The sequence below is a fragment of the Trichoplusia ni genome, chromosome 10 (genome assembly GCF_003590095.1).
Source record: "Trichoplusia ni isolate ovarian cell line Hi5 chromosome 10, tn1, whole genome shotgun sequence".
Lineage (NCBI taxonomy): Eukaryota > Metazoa > Arthropoda > Insecta > Lepidoptera > Noctuidae > Trichoplusia > Trichoplusia ni.
Window position 1 is genome coordinate 8,000,762 of NC_039487.1, and position 20,407 is coordinate 8,021,168.

At 37.5% G+C, this 20,407-nt stretch overlaps 1 protein-coding gene across 3 annotated transcripts in view; it reads left to right on the forward strand.

Moving 5' to 3' along the window:
• Positions 1 to 19,395, forward strand: part of LOC113497852 (proteoglycan 4) — a 44,161-nt gene extending 24,766 nt beyond the window's left edge. The window contains exons 2-14 of one of the 3 annotated variants that reach the window (XM_026877597.1): positions 11,253 to 11,356; positions 11,924 to 12,069; positions 13,218 to 13,359; positions 13,964 to 14,089; positions 14,335 to 14,386; positions 14,766 to 14,911; positions 15,220 to 15,317; positions 15,751 to 15,902; positions 16,400 to 16,509; positions 16,817 to 16,911; positions 17,241 to 17,447; positions 18,043 to 18,276; positions 18,572 to 19,395. In XM_026877597.1, coding sequence (XP_026733398.1) covers positions 11,272 to 11,356; positions 11,924 to 12,069; positions 13,218 to 13,359; positions 13,964 to 14,089; positions 14,335 to 14,386; positions 14,766 to 14,911; positions 15,220 to 15,317; positions 15,751 to 15,902; positions 16,400 to 16,509; positions 16,817 to 16,911; positions 17,241 to 17,447; positions 18,043 to 18,276; positions 18,572 to 18,724 — 1,746 coding nt within the window. In that variant the 5' untranslated portion in view covers positions 11,253 to 11,271 and the 3' untranslated portion in view covers positions 18,725 to 19,395. The remainder of the gene's footprint in view (positions 1 to 11,252; positions 11,357 to 11,923; positions 12,070 to 13,217; positions 13,360 to 13,963; positions 14,090 to 14,334; positions 14,387 to 14,765; positions 14,912 to 15,219; positions 15,318 to 15,750; positions 15,903 to 16,399; positions 16,510 to 16,816; positions 16,912 to 17,240; positions 17,448 to 18,042; positions 18,277 to 18,571) is intronic. The other 2 variants (XM_026877598.1, XM_026877599.1) reach the window with 2 other exon arrangements.
• Positions 19,396 to 20,407: the final 1,012 nt, after the last annotated feature.

Consider the following 20,407-nt stretch of genomic DNA (forward strand, 5'->3'; position numbering starts at 1 on the left):
TTGTTAAAGTAACTATTTTAGCTAGGTGTGAAAAGCTAACACGCGTGATTTCATCGGTGCGTGTGCTAACCGATGTTTAGCAGTACCTACCACAGTAGTCAGTAGAAGTTTTAGACAAAGTTAGTGTAACAAAATAATATCTAAGTGTCATCCGTATTAAAGGAAACTCTGGACACGGGCAGCCATTTTGGAATAATACGCTTCATGATTTTGTTTTGATACCTACTATCTTTGCAATACTTTGAATGGCTATATGCATACATGGCGCCATTCCGATCGCGACTGTTTTAACTTTTGGATACGGAATCGAAAAGAAATAGCCTTAAAAATAATTATTGTGGATGAAAAGACGCACGATAAAAAAGTCCTGCATGAGGTTTGTAATTTTTCCGACAGGTATGAATGGTCCTTAAAACCATGCAATTTGAAACAAAACTTAATTTCACTGACCTGTTGGTCTAGTTGTTTGTGAGCCAGACTGCTGAGCTAGAGGTCTTTGGTTCGATTCCCGCTCAGTACAAATGTTTGTGACGGGCACGATAATTTGTTGTGTTTTATAAGTATATTTATCAGTTGTCTAGTACTCATACAAGCTTTGCTTAGTTTGAAAATTTATGAATCGAAACCAAATATTGTTAATTAAATCGTTCTTTCCTCCAATAAAATTGGTGATATCATCATATGCAATACTATTTCTTTATTAATAAACTTATAACCTCATCCTAATCGTTCTTGGAATCGAGGCTGCCTCACCATACACACCATCTGTCATCGCTGACGACTCATCACAGAAGACGTGATTCGTTTCTATACATCATTCCCTTTAAAACATCCTATGTTTACTATTAGGGCACGAACTTGTCGGATAAAACCAAGTAGTTTGTAATGATAAGGTTGTATGCTTATTTGTAAATAGAGGCTGGTAGTAATTAGACAGATTGTTTTAGTTGACTTTCTGAGCCTCGGTTGTAACTAATAAACACTGAGTATCAACACTCCATTTGATTAGGTATCTACCTACTAAGTAAAGGTAAACAATCTTGGAGTGTCTTTTAGTTAAAATTAAAACCTACAAACATTGCCAATTTACCAATGAAATATACCCGTCGTTGTAGTTAATTAGTTTACTTATGTAATATGTTGAGTATTTGTTCTTTTTTTAATTTAACCAAACGGATAAATTAACATATGTATATTCGTTAGATATAAAAGTAGCCAATAACCTAATCTATTTTGTGGACTGCATCTATTGAAAATTGAATCTAAATTGGGCCAGCCGTTAGAGAGTAAAAAATAACAAACTTAAATGGAAAAAGTTAGAATTGCAGTAGTGTGAAAGCGCTGTCTTACTTCACAACTGCAATACCAATCTGTTCCCCAGTTATGGGCATCTCGTTGGGATACAATACATATCTAGCAGTAATAATCATAATATTTTCCATACAAATCCGAGAACAGATCTACAAATTGTTTTATTACAAGGTCACGGACGATGTCAATAATATTCGTCGCCATTCGAATGACAATATGCATTGATGTGCAATAAATATTCTATGCATGTCCACTATGACACTTGTCGCTAAATTGTATCTCAAGACAAGCTTCAAGAATACTAACTGATTAAGTGCGTAAACACGGGTTTATATTATGTATTAGTATATCCGGTTAATTCGGGGAAAATCCGGTTTCAGGATTTCGGGAGAAAATAGTAGCGAGAGCTGGTAATAGATAATAGTGTTTGGTTTTTATTTTACAGAACCATTGCAAAGGTTATTACAAAAATTAACATCTTTTCTTTATGACCTCCTTATAATATATAATGGATTTACTATTACATTACAGTCCGTCAGATCGTTTTCCAAAAACTATCATATATTTTTCTTATATCGCGTAAACTAATAATGAAGATGGTACAGTATGCTAAAATTTTTTCTGACGTTACACAACAGAAAACTTTTACTAGTGATCCAATAAGTTCCCACTTTTAGACGTTGCACCAATAATTACATTTGATTTATTTCAATTTTTATTTTAAATCTCTAAATTACGCTTTATGCTATCTCTCTAATGTCCACCCTTCAAACCGGCACTGCTAGTGATGGTACGTGATGACACTATGGCATTGTTTCACTGAATACTTTCAAAGCTCATGCAACTATACAATACATATGATAATTATTGAATACACAAACTCGGAAGGATGGTAAAGTTCTCAGCGACATCTTTTGGTGATAGGCTAAAACACAAAACAAACATTTACATTTTATTCGCTTCACACATTATGTCTAAAAATTACGTTATTCAAAAAAATTATATGTAATCTAAAACGTACTTATAACAACGAGAGTTTACCTTTGATGCCAATACGTAATGCAGAGTTGGATGAACAATAAGTATCAAAAAAGGGGTCGAGTTAACCGTAAGGTGATGTGCCCTCCTCTAAGGTATTATAATAATCGGATTGAGTATGACAGTTTGAGCTTGTTTATTTACTTAGTCAGTTCAACGTTACTTCTGTTGGTTACCGCCGAAGCAGTACATCTGAATGGGTACCAACTTAGACCAGCTTGGTGGCAACTGGCTTCCCTCGAGGCGACTGACCCCGCTAGTAAGGGGAAGGGTTGACTTTTCTTTAAAAGTTGTGCAAAAACTTTAATTGCGCGATTTAGGATAGTTGTGTGCGTGTCTCAAAATGTCTATGTGCGTATACAAACTATATAAAAAAATAATTCAATAATATTTGATTTTTAAATTCGGAACATCGACAAAATGTAGACGTGCAATTTTTCAGTTTTTTTATTTTTAAGCTGAGTATTCGTGTAATATTTTGAAATAATTTAACTAAAATTAAAAACAAAATATGCAAAAAGACTAACATTTCCTCGATTACGAATGACAGTTCAATTTTATCGAACTACCCACATAACATGTTATTTTACTTGTTTCCAACTACCGCCCTAATTTGATTACTCTTCTGCAGTATTTGACGCTTATATTACATCTGACCTATATTACTCTACTGTGATCTAACATAGTTTTCATCAATAGTTCGAGAAAGTGTAACCTGTAGAGTTTTTTCTTCTCCATGGGAATGTTTTATTTGAACTGTGCAACTAAAGAGAAAAATATCATTTCCTAAGCGCAAAAAAAAAATTGTATTCGAAAACCTATTAATTACGTAAAACGGGGTGAATAGAAAATAGTGTTTTTAGGGGGTTGCATGAATATTTTCTTACAAGAACATGCTTAAACACAATAACTTTATGAAACGCTTGAGAATTTTCATATTTTTTGTCTTGTTAAACGTCCAAATTTTAATAAAAACTGATTCTATCCACCCCAAAAAAACCTCTATACACTCCGTTTTACCGTATTGCTTAACATTAAAACAGAGGGATGTTATTTTGACAAATACCTATATTTTTAACTAGATATAAATAAAACTTAGCTTTATTTATCCGAAAACCCTCCACACATAGATTAAAATCGTCTCATTTTTAATACGGCCCCGATCTAGATTTTTATCCTACGCCATTGATAAGTGCAACCTGTTTATATTGTTGTGACACAATAGGCCGCCATGTTCAATCAACAGCTGTTCACTTGTAGACAGCTTTTTCCCCCGTCGAAGTCGTTCATTGATTATAAAGGTGAAATGAAATGATGGTCTACTTTAATGCAAAAACGGGATAGAAAATTGGTACAGTCTTTTGGCTGCATAGTGCATTCTGGATTCAAAATATTGTGAGCGCGTACTACAACTCCTTTTTCTGTACGAAAAAAATAAAAATAAATAATAGTTTAAAAAAAATAAAAAGATCTTTTTATAGAAAATTGAACTAAAAAATAGAAAATAAATTTAAATTAAGTTAAGAAAATAGTGTTAAAAATTTTAATGAATATAAATTAATAATAGTGTGAATAAAAAAAATATTTTATTTAAAAAAAAGCGTGGGGTGCATGGTGTCAATGGTTATAGATATTCTATTATTTATCAAATTAGTGTATTGTCATCGGTCCTCAATAAATCTACAAAGTTTGAACGAAATCTTGCCGTTTAAAATGGGTCAAAATCGCGCCCAAAGAAGTCGGTTACAAACAAACATACAAACATACAGGTGAAGCTAATAAAAAGCGTGTAAATAGTTGTGGATGTTACCTAGAAAGTTGGACGTTTCAATTATTGTGTTGTGTATGACTATTGTCACCAAAAAAAAAAAAATAGGTCAGATATTTTTGCAATGTAATCTTGGCCTGAAATTCAATTATGCTTGTATCGTAATAAATAGAACTTTTTAAACTTTCTTCTTTACTTATGATCATAATGCTGTACATATAACAACTACTTTCAACCTTTTGTCAGTCATACAAAATTGAAAATTAAATTAACCTTATTTTGTACAACGTATATTGCGTGACATGGAGTTGCTTTTTGCCTAGGTTATATTTCTTTCAATATAGGCCCTTTATCTGGAATATTTTTTTTCCCATTCATCGGATTTTCGATCGAGAAAATTAAGTTAAATTTGATGTCCGTTTGCGATTGAGCGAAATTTTGCACGAACATGACTGTGTATGGATGTATATTAGGTGGCAAATGACAATGCTTACAATGAAATGGAACTGATCCGATATTGGAGCTTAAAAATGGCTCTGCACCCATGCAAAACAACCAATCAAAATAAAATAAAAAAATAAATCCCCTTTGAGGTCGAGTTCGTTCGATTCATAATGAAATTGATCCCAAAGAAAGCAAGATTGACCAAAGAGGAAGCTTTTAATTTTTGATACCAGATTTTAGCAAAAGGTAGGGTCGAGGTAACTAGTTGTTGTCCCGTTTGAACCTCAGAAGTGTGAATCCCACCTGAGTTACCAGAGCGGGTTGTGTATCTATTTTTATGACAAATTAAACTTGTTACTGTCTAAGCACGCCGCGGCACGGCATGTTATACATCTGAATGACCGCCAATTTAGACCAGCTTGGCGAAAACTGGTTTCCTTCGAAACAACTGACCCCGTGTGTATTATTTTGGTGTGCAAACATATTTGGAGGGTCAGGATAACACCGCTTGTGCGATTCAGGGTACAAGGGTCCTGCTACTCGAAAGACAGACCTATGAATTAGGGCGCACGTTTTATTCCAGACTGTTCCCGCCGGCCTGGATTTAATCAATATTGTTGTTTTATTTCGGTAGGGTTATAGCAGGATTTTTACCCTTCACAAGGACGACGTATTTCATTCGGCCGGTTGTTCCTGTTTTGTTTTGCTTTTGTTACGCGTATCGCAGACAGTCGGGGTCGATATTTTTGGGACTGTACACATAAGCGGTGATTTTTATCCAATCAAAATTGCCTTAAAGTTTTAGTTATTAACGAAAAAATATCAGCCTCGGAACTTCAGTAAAGTGCGTGTGGTTTTGTTTGTTCAGCATTAATCTATATTCTATACTAATATATAAAGCTGAAGAGTTTGTTTGTTTGATTGTTTGAACGCGCTAAACTCTGGAATTACTGGTTCAAATTGAAAAAAAAATTGTTGAATAGATCCTTCATTGAGGAAGGCTAAACGCTATATAACATTACGCTGCGACCAAAAGGAGCGAAGATACAATGTCAAATGTGGAAAAAACAGGGAAAATTATTCATCTTCGAGGGCTTCCTTTCAATAAATCCTAACTTATATCTTCTAACCACGCGGACGAAGTCGCGGGCAACAGCTATATTGCTATAGTTTTCTCTTATTGATGAGAGGAGACTTTTTGACATAATAATATGCTTTTAAATCTATTATACATAATGCATAGGCGGTAAGCTTAAAATAACGATATTAATAAGACAGTTTTAGGGCAATGATTAAAAAAACATTATAACATAGTAAAAAAAAAAAACTTTTAAAACACACATAAAATGATTTTTTTTCATTTAAAACATGTAAATTATTTTTGTTTCATTGATCATTCTGCTTTTGTTTCGAAAAAAGTCTTTGGCAAAAAGAGGGTCGAATGAATCAACGTTAAGTATAATTCATTTCAATTCGGGAGTGGTGGGTCCCGTACTTCCCTGCGAACAGGTTGGCACGGGTATGGGTAAAACCTGACTCTTGACTTCGACTTCTTTATGCGACGGTACCGGTACCACAATGTGGTCATCTGAATGACCGTCAATTTAGCCCAGCTTGACGGCGACTGGCTTCCTCCGAATCAAGGACCCCGGGTGTTATACAAAGTAGTTCGTTTCGTATATGGAGTGTCGCAAAAACTTAGATTGCGCGATTTAGGATCTAGGTCATCCTCAGTATAAACTGCGACTGTTTGGTGGTAATTTAATAATTTTACTCACATACATTCTTCTTTTTGCATTTTATACGATAAATATATTTCATTTTCTCATTAATTTCGTATTAGTTTACAATAATACGCATTACTAATGATTAATTTAGAAGGGACGAGAGATATCGTGAAGAATTGATATTGTCCAGAAGATTAGTGGTAACTATTTTATAAATTATGAATAAATATTAATTACAAAAAAGAAAATGACAAAAATATATTGTTCTCTGTTGGGGATCGATCGTAAGATCTTTCTACATATAGAAGCAAGCGTGCGTACTTTATCCGGTTAGAACCCAACCCCTTTCATACGCCCATTTGAAAGTTCTATTAACTGTTAAGCTTTTTAATATAATTAGTAAATCATTCGACAAACTCTGAAAGGTCTTATCTATAGCTCATATTCATGAATCAAATTGATTTCATGAAAGACATTTTGACATATATACTGTTTAAATCATTCAGAAGTTGGACAAATTTCTTTGTGTATCCAAAAATGGATGCCAATCACGGGGTTCGAACTCAACCCCTGGGGAGAAAGAGAGCCAAGTAGTTATTGTGCGTCCTATAAATGTAATTGGCCCCAGACAAAGATATACTTGACAAATTTTAACATTTTTATGACAAAATACTGTTACTTACTGAAGACTTCCTTTAGTCAGATAATTGTGAGAGCAGTTACAAAATATTTTAAATAAAGCAATTTGAAAGACTTAATAAAGTTTCATCATTAAAAGTTTGTCATTTCGTGTAATCTATATGCAAAAAAGAACGATATTAACATTACCAAAAATAGGAGTCTATTAGACCGTATGTCTCGAAGTGGGGGATCCTCCTTATGGGAAGATCTGGTTTATCTTATCAACTAATGATGACCTTACGACTATTATGATTGGATTGAATTTGATGCCCTGTGGTTTCATATAGTATCTGTTAACGCCGCCAATTAAGCCCAGCTTGGCGAGACTGGCTGCCTTCGAGACTCCGGACCCCTGAGATATAGTTAAGGGGTTGAATTCGTATGATACGGGTTGATTTAACTTTCATTGCGTGATTTAGACGCCCCTCCGTTTTATTATGCTTTTATTATGGCTAATGTGGTTGTAAGGGTGTGTGTGTGAGTAAGACCCTACCTTGTTTGATACTGCCCTGTACTTCAGGCATTGAGAGTATTGAGACTTACTTAACTATCAGTGATCACTCTCATTAACGTATAAAATGGGTGAAAAGTATAATAAAGTACAAGTTGAAATTGATCCCACGGGAACATTAAATCGGGATAAAAACTATCCTTTATGTAAGTCTGGCTATAAACTATCTGTGCACTAAGTTTCGTCTTAATACGGTCAGGGGTTTTCATCCAGACATCCATACTTACTAACTTTCGTGTCTATAATATTACGGAGATGGCCTAAAAAAATCCAGACCGAACTCGAACGTAGGACTATTGATATTTATTAAACAAGCACTTACTGGCCTTAAAAGCATACATCAACATCTACAAAATCATCTTCGAATCAATCGAAATCAAAAACCAACCTGTCCAACAGAATCAAGGTTCAATTTTCTGTGACATTATTTATTTAATGCTGAGTCACCCTTGTGTGTCGTGTATACAATACAATACGTTTAATACAAGGGTGAATCCATCCTAAATCTCACAATCAAAGTTTACACGACCCTTATTATAGAAACTTCACCTTATTTGGATAAATCGGGGATCCGTTACCTCGGAGTAAGCCAGTTGCCAAGCTGGGATAAATTGGAGTCAGAACATTTGTTTCCGTCATAATACTAATTCATTTCAACCCGTCTTTCTGTGTGCCTTTCCATATAGAAGATGTATACTCTCGAGGTTGTAAAGTATTTGATCCCTTTTGTTCCTCCTTCATGTACATATATTATGTACGTAGCACAAACTCTCCGTGTTACCTTTATGCTCACGTTTTGATACACTCACTTTTTTGTTTTTTGTCGTTCCGGTCATATTGAGGCACTTCCCGACAAGCTAGAAGCCGAAATTTTCAGGGTAGCTTCGCGCGAAACGGCTAGAACGATTTTGGTAAGTGACATTTAAAAACATGAGTATTAAGATTTTTTAAATATATTGATAAAATTATAGGGACATTATCGAATACTGCACAAAACTGATACATATCCCTTTGTAACCTATACCCACAATAAATATATTAGATTGGATTTGTTATAGTTGATATTAGACTGCCAAATGCATACATACTTTTATTTTAAGGACGATAAGTGATAAATCCTCCTTTGCGTCGCCCTTCATTCTTTTGTAGCATTTGTTGTTATAGAAAACACGGTTCAATTCGCGATCAGTGAAAGTTTCAACTGCCTAAGTAGGTTTCCATTACAATTTGATTAAGGAAATCTAACATCAAAAATAAAATTGAAACAAAAAAGGGGGTCCCGGCAACCATATGGTTGTAACAATCGTTCACTCGTGCGCAGTTGTAATTTAACTAGTAACTACAAATATATAAATACTATTAAAGCTGACCAAGCGATCATAGTGGAGAATAATATTAAGGGTGGACAACCCTTATCACTTAGAGTTATGAAAAATAGATAGTAACCGACTCTCAGACCCACTGAATACGCATATAAAATTTAGTAAAAATCGGTAAAGCCGTTTCGGAGGTGTACGGTAACTAACATCGTGACTCGTAAATTTTATATATTAGAAAACGGTTATCGCGATTATGGATTTTAACTGTAGTTGTAGCCACAACTTAACGTCATTGCATTAAATCAAAATCAAAATTCATTTATTAGGCTACTAAGTAGCACTTTTTGAAGGTCAGTTTACAGCGGACAGCACCGACTTTGCCCACCCTTCGTGTTTTAATTTAATTACGTATAAAAACGCAATAATTATTGCGCTAATGGGCGTTGACGTTAGCCACTAGTGTGGCTGTGGCCCCAGTATATCCACAAAACCGGCGTAACTAGTCAATAATATTAACGTTTTAACGGTACCTGAAAAGTTTTACATGATACAAAACCATTTTAAAATTTTCCTAATACGGTTTTGAGGTACAACCGGGGACAGCCAGACAGACAGCTAAGTCTTAAAAATACCGTCCCGTTTTACCAGTGGGAAAAGGAAGATAAAAGTAACAAAAGTAAGGGGGGTCCCGCCAACCATAGGGTTTTACATTCGTCATTTCGAGCGTGGTGTGTCGCCCGCTTCCTATTTCTAGGAGCAGTGGCGCCTCTCGCTTGGCGCTATTCTTCCTATTTCTAGGTGAACCGCAGCCCGCCGTAGGTTAGTCTTGATAGACATCGCCTTGTGTGTACTCGCTCCATCCAATGTGGCCCCATGGTGGAGTTTTCCTGTTAATCCGTCCAGCTTCTTCAGCCGGACACGATTATCACCTTCAGTTTCACCGATATGGTGACGTCTGATTGATTAGCCAACTTGTTACCAGCTTGGCTATACTGGCTTACGCCGACAACGACTGACCCCCATTAGACAGCAGTAATTTTTAGAGTCTGTACAAAGTTGCAAGAAAACTTCCATTGCGAGATTCAGGAATCTTTGAATTTTGTTAGTAATTAAGTTGACAAGGGATTTTAAATGTATTTTGTTTATTAAATTAAAATAATTTCTCTTGATACTTTTAATAAGAATTAAATGTCAAATTTCTACCTAGTTACCTTCCTTGCAATAATAATATATTATTAAATTCCAAACTTATTAAAATCAATAAACAGTCACCTGCCCATAGTTTACGCTCTTCAAACCGTGCTTATTTTTCATTGTTCTAAAATACAGACCAAATAACGAATTTATAAGGTTTACAAAAATAAGTTCTAGTATTTTCTTCCAAAAAACTGATATATCTCATAGAAAATATATACAAAACATGCAAAAAGTGACATTGCATCGAGTCTCGACCCTGCATCCTTACAAATGTGGAGTACCCACGATAAAGTTGTTTGCCAACCGTGACATAAATACGTTACCATACAATATTAAAACAACAGCTGTTCCAAACTCAAACTAAGTAGGCTAACTACCAAAATCTAGCAAAACCTGTGTAGCTTCCTAAGCCCGTGACCTAGACAGTACCTGATAATGACTTAAAGCATCATGGACTAAACAAGTTTCTAAATAATTTCAAATTTATCTTCATTTTCGTAATTCGTTGCTACACAAAGCTTATTACTCTCAACTACGCATCAATCACAGTAGGCAGACATTTGACATTTAAGAAATGAAAGGCAAGCATTGAGCTGCGCCTACGCACTCGACTCGACCAGATTCGTTTCACCGCCAAATATGGCGAACCAACTAGCTAGGTTTATAGAATATATTACTTAAAAGGAGCAGCTTAGTATTTAGATAATATTGTGACTAAATAATTATGAGATTTATAAGGAATGAAGTTTTATTCAATTGTGTGGCGGAAATCAATAACCAAAGACTACTTAACATTTTTAGACTTGATACCTACAATTTAATGTTTAATTTTTAATGTTGAATTTTCTTTACAATATAAGAAATATTTTTGTTACCATTTCCATGGGTATTGACAGTTATCAAAGATGAAAAAAAGACCTTTTTTATTAAACTGTGGGATATTGAGTACCTACCAATGAATAAAATATTGAGATAGGTATGTTTATCCAAACCGCTGAGACATAATGTCATGCATAAAATGGGTAATACAAGTCTCGAGATGATGATTGACTACCATATTTACATTTTTTTTCTCTAGCCCACTGTGTCCCACTGCTGGCAAAGCCTCCCCAATCCATCCACGACTCTCTATTCTGGGCCGCATCGAACCAGCCTGCCTGTTATTTACATAATTTAACTTAAATAATGATGTTCCTTTCGTAGATATTAATTCCCGCCATTTGCTGATACTTACGTTATTTTGTTTGTTGTTACAGATAACACGTTGACATCACCATGGCAACCAAATCCTACAGCAAGCACAAGGAGTACAAGGAGTTCTCAAGCAGTGGGACAATTCCATACACAGACGAACAGTTTGGTAGGTATCTATACAAGGGAAAATGTGCCTTATGGCTCAGGTGATAAGGTTTCATCGAAGGTGGGGTATTGTGCGTGATGCATTGCTATGCATTGCCCGGCGGTCCAGGTTTACTCAGTAAGGTACCTGATTACTCCCCCGAAGCATATCAAAAAAAGTAGATGTTAATTTTGGTGTGTAATGAACTGTATTCATTCCAGAGATTTTGGTTAAGGTTTTAGAAATTGCGACAGACAACCCAATAGTATTTATTTCAGTAATACGATTTTTAGTAAGTGGAGGGTCATTTAAACGGAATTTGTCAAAAAGAGAAACTCCTTTAATTTGTTTTATCATGATTTCCTCCTCCTCGCGGGGTTATCCTCAGCAACCTCAGCGCGCAATCCACAATTAACCAGTTTGGTATTCACGAGATTTTAGAGCTAACCGTATGGATATTGTTTTGAAAACTTCCTGCTATTAATTAATCTCATTGAAATGGCAATAACTTTTTTATCTAAGTACACATGGGTTCGGCAGATTGTGCTTAATCATCAATCAACTAACTCATCACAATCTTCTTTACAGACATGTTGAAATCGGAGCTGATCCCAAAGGGCAGCAAGCTGGACTCTCTGGGGCGCGGCGGCGGAACGCGGGAGTACCACTACGAATACAAGGAGGAGAAGCATCCCTCCGGGAAGTACGACAGGAAGGACATGCATACTGTTGAGGTGGGTACACTTACATTTATTTTCTTTTTTTAAACGTCTCCCGAGTTACGTCACCATAACAAGGAACTCAACCACCACGAATCACCTCTACAGTCTCTACACCATAGCAATTAAGAATCACATTACTTTAAGTTTAGATAAACATAGCGTATGTAGTTTTAGTTAGGCAGTTCTGTAACACCTCTCTTGTGGACACACTTGTCCAACAATAAATAACTTTTTTAAAACTTGCTCGCCGTTTCCTTCGACTTAACTCCCGCACTAAGGAATTTAATCCTTGTGTCGCGGGGTCTTCAGAAACATACAATTCACATGCACATTTGAATTCGTAAAAGGAATAGATTATATCAATATTAGACTAGACATTAAGAACCAGTCATTCACTTTATTCAAATCTTTCGACATAGCAAGTTGCAGTTTGCCTTTCCATATAAGATGATGTCATCCACTAGTCCAGCTTTAAATCCGACGTTTCAGTATTTTGCAGTCGCAGTTATTTTAAACATAAACTCTGCTTACTTACTGCCGATAAAAATGTCGTAAACATAACAGAATGCATTGATGACATCAGCTCGTTCGTTTATTGCTCACTCTTGCTAATTTCAATTTCTGAGTGACTAAAGCTTGCTTTGATGAGAGAATTATTTTTAAATTCGAAATGTTTGCTTTTTCGATTAGAGCGCTGAGAATTGCGAGCTGTTTTGTATTGTTTTAAAGTTTTTTTTAAGAAATGACTCCTACAAATCAATTATATCCTTGTGTTGCGGGGGTTTTTACAAACATTCAAGTCACATGCTTGCAAAAAAACACCCAGACTCAGCAAAATCGTTTGAGGTTTCACGGCTACACGGATATCAAACCCGCGAAACATCGCACACGGTTTGGCGTGTCGACCGAAATTCTAAATTGGCCGACTATTTGAAAGAAGACGTCTAAAATGAGAATCACCTTTTTAACGACGGCCAGTGCACTTTCTGCATCCATAACGTAAAATAAATAAGAAAGGTACCAAAATTTTTTCTAAAAAATTTCACCTAAGATGAAAGACCCCTATATTATTTATTATGATATTATGTCTTTGGACACAAACAATATTATTATATACTGACTGATTTCTATATGATGGAAACCGTATTATTCTCTTGCAGGAATACACCATCCCTCCGCGCACAGTGCCCAAGTCCTCGGAAACCAGCTCGTACTACTACGAGAGGGAGGAGAGGGATCTACCGGCGATCACCTCCGGCACTCGCACCTACAACTATGAGTCTTCTACCAGCTCCACACCAGGTAACTACAGCAGTAGCTTTTTTGCTAGATCTAAACAAATGTTCATACATCATCAGACCTTATTCGTAACTGAGCTATATTTGAAGTAGCTCCCTTTTTAAAACTCAACGGCGCTAGCGCAAAGAATTTAAAGTCGAGTTCGACTCGCAACCCCGCCAAAACTCGAGATTGAGGATTCCGTAGGTCTGAAACTAGTCGGGCAATACCGATAAATGCGTGTGAGAAAACCGTTGCATCATTTAAAAAGAATCATGCTCACGTAGTTCCTTTATTTGTAAAAATTGTCTCCTGGTTCCGTTTCTTGATCACTATGCTTAATCAGCTCCAGCTATTAAAATATTTATTTCTAAAAACAAAACCACCGTGATCGAGTGGCGTACGCACCGGTGTCAAGGTGTCGCTAGCTCTGAGGTCCCGGGATCGAACCCCCTCGGGTTTATGTTTAAATTCAAATTTCTACATTGTCTCGAGTCTAGGTGTTTGTGGTACGTTCGTTGTATCTGAATTCCATAACACAAGCGCTTTAGCAACTTACTTTGGGTTCAGAACAATGTATGTGATGTTGTCCGCATTTATTTATTTATTTTCTAATCCTATCTTCCAGGCTACTCCAAAGTCAAGAGCTCGAAGGTATCAAAAGACCTGACGCAGAACGTTGAGGAACTGGACTCGCTTCTCGACGACCTTCAGAAAGACCAGGAGAGGCAGCTGTACAAAAGTAAGAATCATGGTAAGGAATATAGGGAAATGGGTACTAACAGAACATAATTAGGGCTAACAATCTTCCGTTATATTTTTAGCTTTATATTTTTTGGACAGATGACTAATGCAAGTTGATTGTCTGATTCGTATTATATCCCTTATCCACCGATATACCTAAGTTTCTTGAATACTAGTATACCTTGTCCACCGATAAGTTTCTTGAATGCTTTGGCACATATTTCTATAATTCAGTCTTCTTTATCACAATTCCAGATGGATACACATCGGACACTGCTGAGAGTACATCCTTTGACTACAGAAGAGGGTGAGTAATTTAAGAATAAACTACATGAAACTCTTTTTCATTCCCCAAAATGGCAACCTGAAAACTCTGTTTTAACAGTCACAGTTAAATCAGATCAGGGTTTCCCGCGAAGGAGAACTACTTAAGGCCGTATACTAACGGTTTCAGAACTGCTTTCAGAGTATTACTTCTTAAGAGGTGTTTGATTACCATCGTCCAAGGGAACGGAAATCCTATGCTAAAAAATACGCAAAATCACAGACTTCTCCCAAGCTGTGGCTTTCACTTGTCAAACGTTTCTCAAACATGGAGAAATTGCCTGTACAGCCCTAAAAACCTATTTGACTGTCTAGGATATATTATGAATATAGATTTTTATGCTCTTTTTTCTTATCCACAGCACCCCAGCCAAAGCCCCCTCCAGCGGGTACTCAACCCTGAAGCGTGAAGAGCGCCTGGAGTCGTCTTCATGGGGCTCCAGCCCACCGCCCACCATTACCAGGGCAGCTGAGGTGCGCCAGGAGCTGTACCGGGAGGAGAAAACGGGTAATATATCCTGGAGACACTAGATAAAGCTTTGAAGGGAACAATAAAATAATTTTAGTTAAAGAAATCTATTGGAAAAAAGACATCGAAATAATTATCTTACACGCTAAGTTCTTGTCAGTGCTGTGTATCGGACTTTGCTTCGTTATTCTAGTAAAAAAAAACCAAGTAAATATGGTAAAAATATTCGCAGCGGTATAAGGGAAATGCCCAAAGCTGTAGAAAGTATTCAAAAATCCTGCACTGTTTGGAAAAAGATTGAATGATCTAGTTCCCCGGTAACTGAACCTATTTATTCTGCTCCTCAGAGGTGAGACCAGTCCCGGTGCAGACGCTGCCGCTGCCGGCGCAGGCGCCGCCCGCGCCCTGCACGCACTGCCACCACACCAACTCCTCAACCGGCACTGTAAGTACATTATGGCAACACATCTATACCAATTGACAGGACGAATTACGAGAAGAGAAAAGACACCACAACTCACTTAGCCCGACGTGTCGCGGGTTTGATCATTGCGTAGAACAAGCATTTGTCTGATCCTCGATTGCTTCACCTGAGTCTGGGTTTCTTTGTGCATATCACTTGAATGTTTTTGTAAGCCCCGAGATACTTACAAGGATTAAATTCCTAACTGCGGTAGTTCTTTTTTATATGAATGAATGAATGACAATGATATTGTATATACAAGTTTAAGGGAGGTTCACTTAAACGTTATCGTCAGACGTCGTCGCTTTAGCTCGTATTTAAGGACTTCGGTTGAATCCAAAACCATTCAATCAAAACGATTTATGGCCGATTTTTCTGCCTCACGAAAGTCACCTTTCTCTCGCTCTCTTTATAGCTCTCCCGCAGTGGTACTCCCATGAACAAGGTGACCACCACAGTGAAGACCTACACGTACGAGGTGCCGGCCGACCAGGACCCCACCACCGTGCCCATCCCCACCGGCTCCGAGCACCACCACACTTATGTCACCGAGCACAATAGGATCACGTGAGTACACCAGATTTCTTCCAGTTACAAGTTCCAGTAAAAATATCCTTTTCAGGATTGGAAAACTTGTGAAGTTGTACCAGAAGTATGATTATCCATCGATAGGAATTGCAAAAGATTGTGATTACGTTAAGTCTGGGAAAATGTTGGTAAAAGGAGAGGAAAGGTAAGGCGGTGGTTGGCCGGAAGATTTATACATATCGTGGATATTGATATTTTTATCGTGTAATGAACAATTTCATCGCCTTCTTCATTTACGGGAATCGCTATCTTGTTCCATCTAAAATCACTAGGGTTTCTGTATTCAAGTATTTTGATGATCAGTCGATGATCAGACCATTCACCATACCACGTCTATCCAAGAGACTTCACAGAAGGCACTATTACTTTTATCTATCCTTGTACTACATGTTTAATTCCTAAATTGTTCTCAAGATGACAAGGTAACAACAAGATAACAAGGAAAGTCTTTACCTAACCAAGACTGTTTCTCGCAGGACCACCGGTTCATCTCCCGTGCCGGTAGCCCCCGCGCCGGGTGGCTGCCAGTACTGCTCACACTGCAACTCCTCCACCAGGGAGTACAGGACAGTCACCACTACTGATGGTCAGTATTCAGTTAAGACCAGGTTAATGAGGTTTCATATATATGGAAATATGGAAAAAAACTTGACCCAGATGTGTGATATTTGGGTGTAGTCCTTCAAATCATTACATATGTATTAAATAGTAAAATCATTTTATTTATTATTTTTATTATATTATTTATTGTTAAATAGTGAAATCATTTGGCTAAACCTATGATTTTAATTGAAAGATATTTTCTTAGTCCAGATAATCTCATATTGCAAATTATGTTCAGAAGTTTCCCAAAAGAAATACATACTAAAATAATTGATTGATATTGTAAACAGTTTCAGAACGCAACAACGAGCGCATGGTGTACCCGACTCCTGCCAATGAGGTCAAACTCCTGCCCTCAGAACCGCATAATGGACACGGCCCCTATGTTAGTATACTAGTTAACTTTCATGATACTCTACTTATAAGACCATCATATACTATTTGCCCAGTTTCAAAATATATTCTTTTGTTACATTGGCACTTACGTGCTAAGAATATAGTGAGAAATTTACTAATATATACAGTAAGAGATATAGTGTCGAAGACAATATCATTGGCTTGCTGGTAATTCGACCCCACATTGAAAACGTATTTAAACCAAAAAATATCTTCTTCGTAAAATCTCCTTGTAAAAGAAAAGTGAGCCAATTTATGGTGCTTACTACAAAGTATTTTATTTAATAAAGGTTATTTAATTTTCGCTTTTCTCCGCAGGGTCCAACAACATACAAGTACTCCGAGACGTCGTACTTGAGCCAGAACACGTCGCAGCGCTTCCCCCCGGCGGGACCCGCCCCCGGGGCCCTGCACCCCGCGCCCTCCCCCTCGCCGGGGCCCTTCCCGCGCCCCACCACGCCCTCGCCCGGCACGCAGCAGCCGCCCAAGAAGCTTGATGACCTGCTGGCTGACTTCCCCGAAGCGGTAAGTTTGGATTCCAATAATAACTTGCGCAAAGCATGTAGGAAAGAAGAAAAGCACTTTTGTCGCTGAAGCTAGATGTGCCAACGCTACAGATAAATGCTGGGAAGATCTCAGGGTATGTCAAAATAAATTGAAGCTTAATGCCACACAATAGTGATAATTCTGATAGCGGTCCAGTTCTGTATCGCACCTAATAACAGTCTTATGATTTGTACAATCTATACTTCTATACTCTATACTAATATATAAAGCTGAAGAGTTTGTTTGTTTGTTTGTTTGTTTGTTTGAACGCGCTAATCTCAGAAACTACTGGTCCAAATTGAAAAATCTTTTTTGTGTTGAATAGTCCATTCATCGAGGAAGGCTTTAGGCTATAAACCATCACGCTGCGACTAATAGGAGCGAAGATATAATGAAAAATGTGAAAAAACAGGGAAGGTATAAATCTTAACTTATATCTTCTAACCACGGGGACGAAGTCGCGGGCAACAGCTAGTATTCCATAAAAATACAGAAGCCACTTTCGTAACACTATTCTCAAAAGTTCCAAAAAGGTTTTAAAAGTCAAATTGATAACGAAATATTTCTCCCATAGCGTTTCCCGACACAGCCGGACGGCGTGGTGCGTCGCAACGTGCACGTGTCGCACGAGAGCTCTGCGCAGGGCACGCTGGGGTGCGACACGCGCGACGCGCGCGACACGTCCGCCGCGCCAAGCCCCAAGCCCCCGATAGTGGGCAGCCGCAACGTGGCCGGGCCCGCCGTCTACTACCCGCCGGGGCACACGCCCTTCCAGAAGAAGGAGGGAGGAGGTTATCAGGCTAGCAGTGTAAGCATCATTATGTTAATCGTCATAGACCATCTGAAAATACTCGTAGTAATTTTCTACTAATTTGCAAGTGCATATTACCACGGCGTGAAGTCCATGATCAAATGTAAAATTCCTTAATCAACGCTAGCTCTTGACCTTTTCTTATATTGAAGACGTAACCATGTCCTTCCTACAGTTTTTGATACTTGGTCATTGTTCACAAGTCAAATGTTTTCTCTTTAACTATACTTAATTGAATATTTGTCAACTATCGACAAACAATACTTATCACGTTGGTCTCCGAATTCCCCAGGCGATGCAGCAAGGCGGCGGCTCATACGCGGCTGGCCGCGGCATGTACGAATACGAGTCCGGATCTCGAAGCAAAGAGAGTCACTCAGAGAAGAAGACCGCAGTCCCCATCTGCCTACCGCTCTGCTGCGCCATGCCCTGCGTCATCATGTAAAACTTACCACACTAAAACCCCACGGGGTTATTTACAATTAATTTAATAAATTCACCCTGTACCGAGAACTACATAACCATTCCATTGTTTATCTAGTATCGGGACAGGGATATCGTTAAGTTTTGTACGTAACAGACTTTTCTAAGAAATTGGAATAAACATTAATAACATATCAAATTAAGGTTATAATTAAAATTGACCTTGAATCAAAAGGTCATACAGATCAGTCGTAAAAGTTTTAATTGTAAGTTTTGACAGATGATATCAGAACGTTATTTATATTTTTAAATTAAGAAGGCAAGTTTCTATACGCTTCTCCTTAGCAAGCGTATGAGAGCTTGCAAATGACGAATGTTCTAACGAATCTCATTAAAAATAATGTTTACAATGTTACGCATTATCTAATGTTTATAAATAATTGTTTTAATATAAAATGTCAATTACTTTTTGTAATCGGTTTATATTTGTCATCATTCAACAAATCTTAAGATTATGGAAATAATTTATAAATGTCTATACTCGAATAAGCTAAACTAACAAGGTGCCATTAATGATATTTTAGAACATCAAGTAGCGCATATAATTTTAAAAGATTTTTACAGTGCGCTCAAGTATATTGTGTATAGATTACTATTTTTATTTTATTATTAATAAAAAAAATATTAACTTTATCAGTTTATTTTATTTAATCCTTACCGCAGAATGTCAGCTATTAGCCAATCATATTATAAGACACTCAGATGGCGAAAAAAACGTTGTAGTAGCAACAATAGTATAAAATAAACTCACTTACTTGCTGGCTGAATAGTTGTGTTCGATGCTTATGCAGCCAGAATTTAAAAAAAAACATTAGACGCATTAGGTTAGGAGTACGCGGCTACGCGCGCTTTTTCATTCGATGGCAGAAAAATTGTGAATTAGTTATGAGTTGGAGAAAAGGACCTCCGAAATATAACATAGCTAATTTTATCAGGTTAGTGGTAACGAGGCATTAATTATGATTCGTACATATAAGAAAGTGTATCCTGTTCAGTTTATGTAAACGTGTACGAAGAATGCGGAAATACCAGATATTTTTCACTTTTGGTAGCAAGCAAGCTGTTACAACTTGTAATATTTGAGAAATTCGTGTAATCAGGTTTTCAATAAGCAAAAAGCCAGTTATTAGATAACTTTTCTGTACTCATGAGAGATCAGATCACGATTCCATTGCGCCCTGCAGCTAGCAAGGCAGCTCTGCACTAACGATGACAAATAAAACAAAGGGATAATAAAAACACAGTGATATATATATATTTTTCGTTTTGTTTAAATGTTTTGGATCTCGTCCAACAAGGCAGTGATGGGGTCCCTCGCCGTCGCACTACACTATACAAGCTCCGCGGCCGGCTTCACCCGCATCACACACGTAAGGCCTATTGGTTCAGCGCCAGACACACATCTGTGCCATTGTTCATCACAGCCGAGTGCGTGACACTGCGACACTAGTCTCAGACACTCCGAACAAACATAACAACACGTGCGAACAATCAACAGGCAGACAGACTAGTGCCGGGGCAGGCAGACATGCAGCCTCAGCCGCGCGCTCGCTAGCACTGGTGTGTGCAGGACTGCCGCTGTATCTATACTTGAATATCACCACACGCCGACACCCGAGCCACAGTACTGCTGCGGCCCCACCGC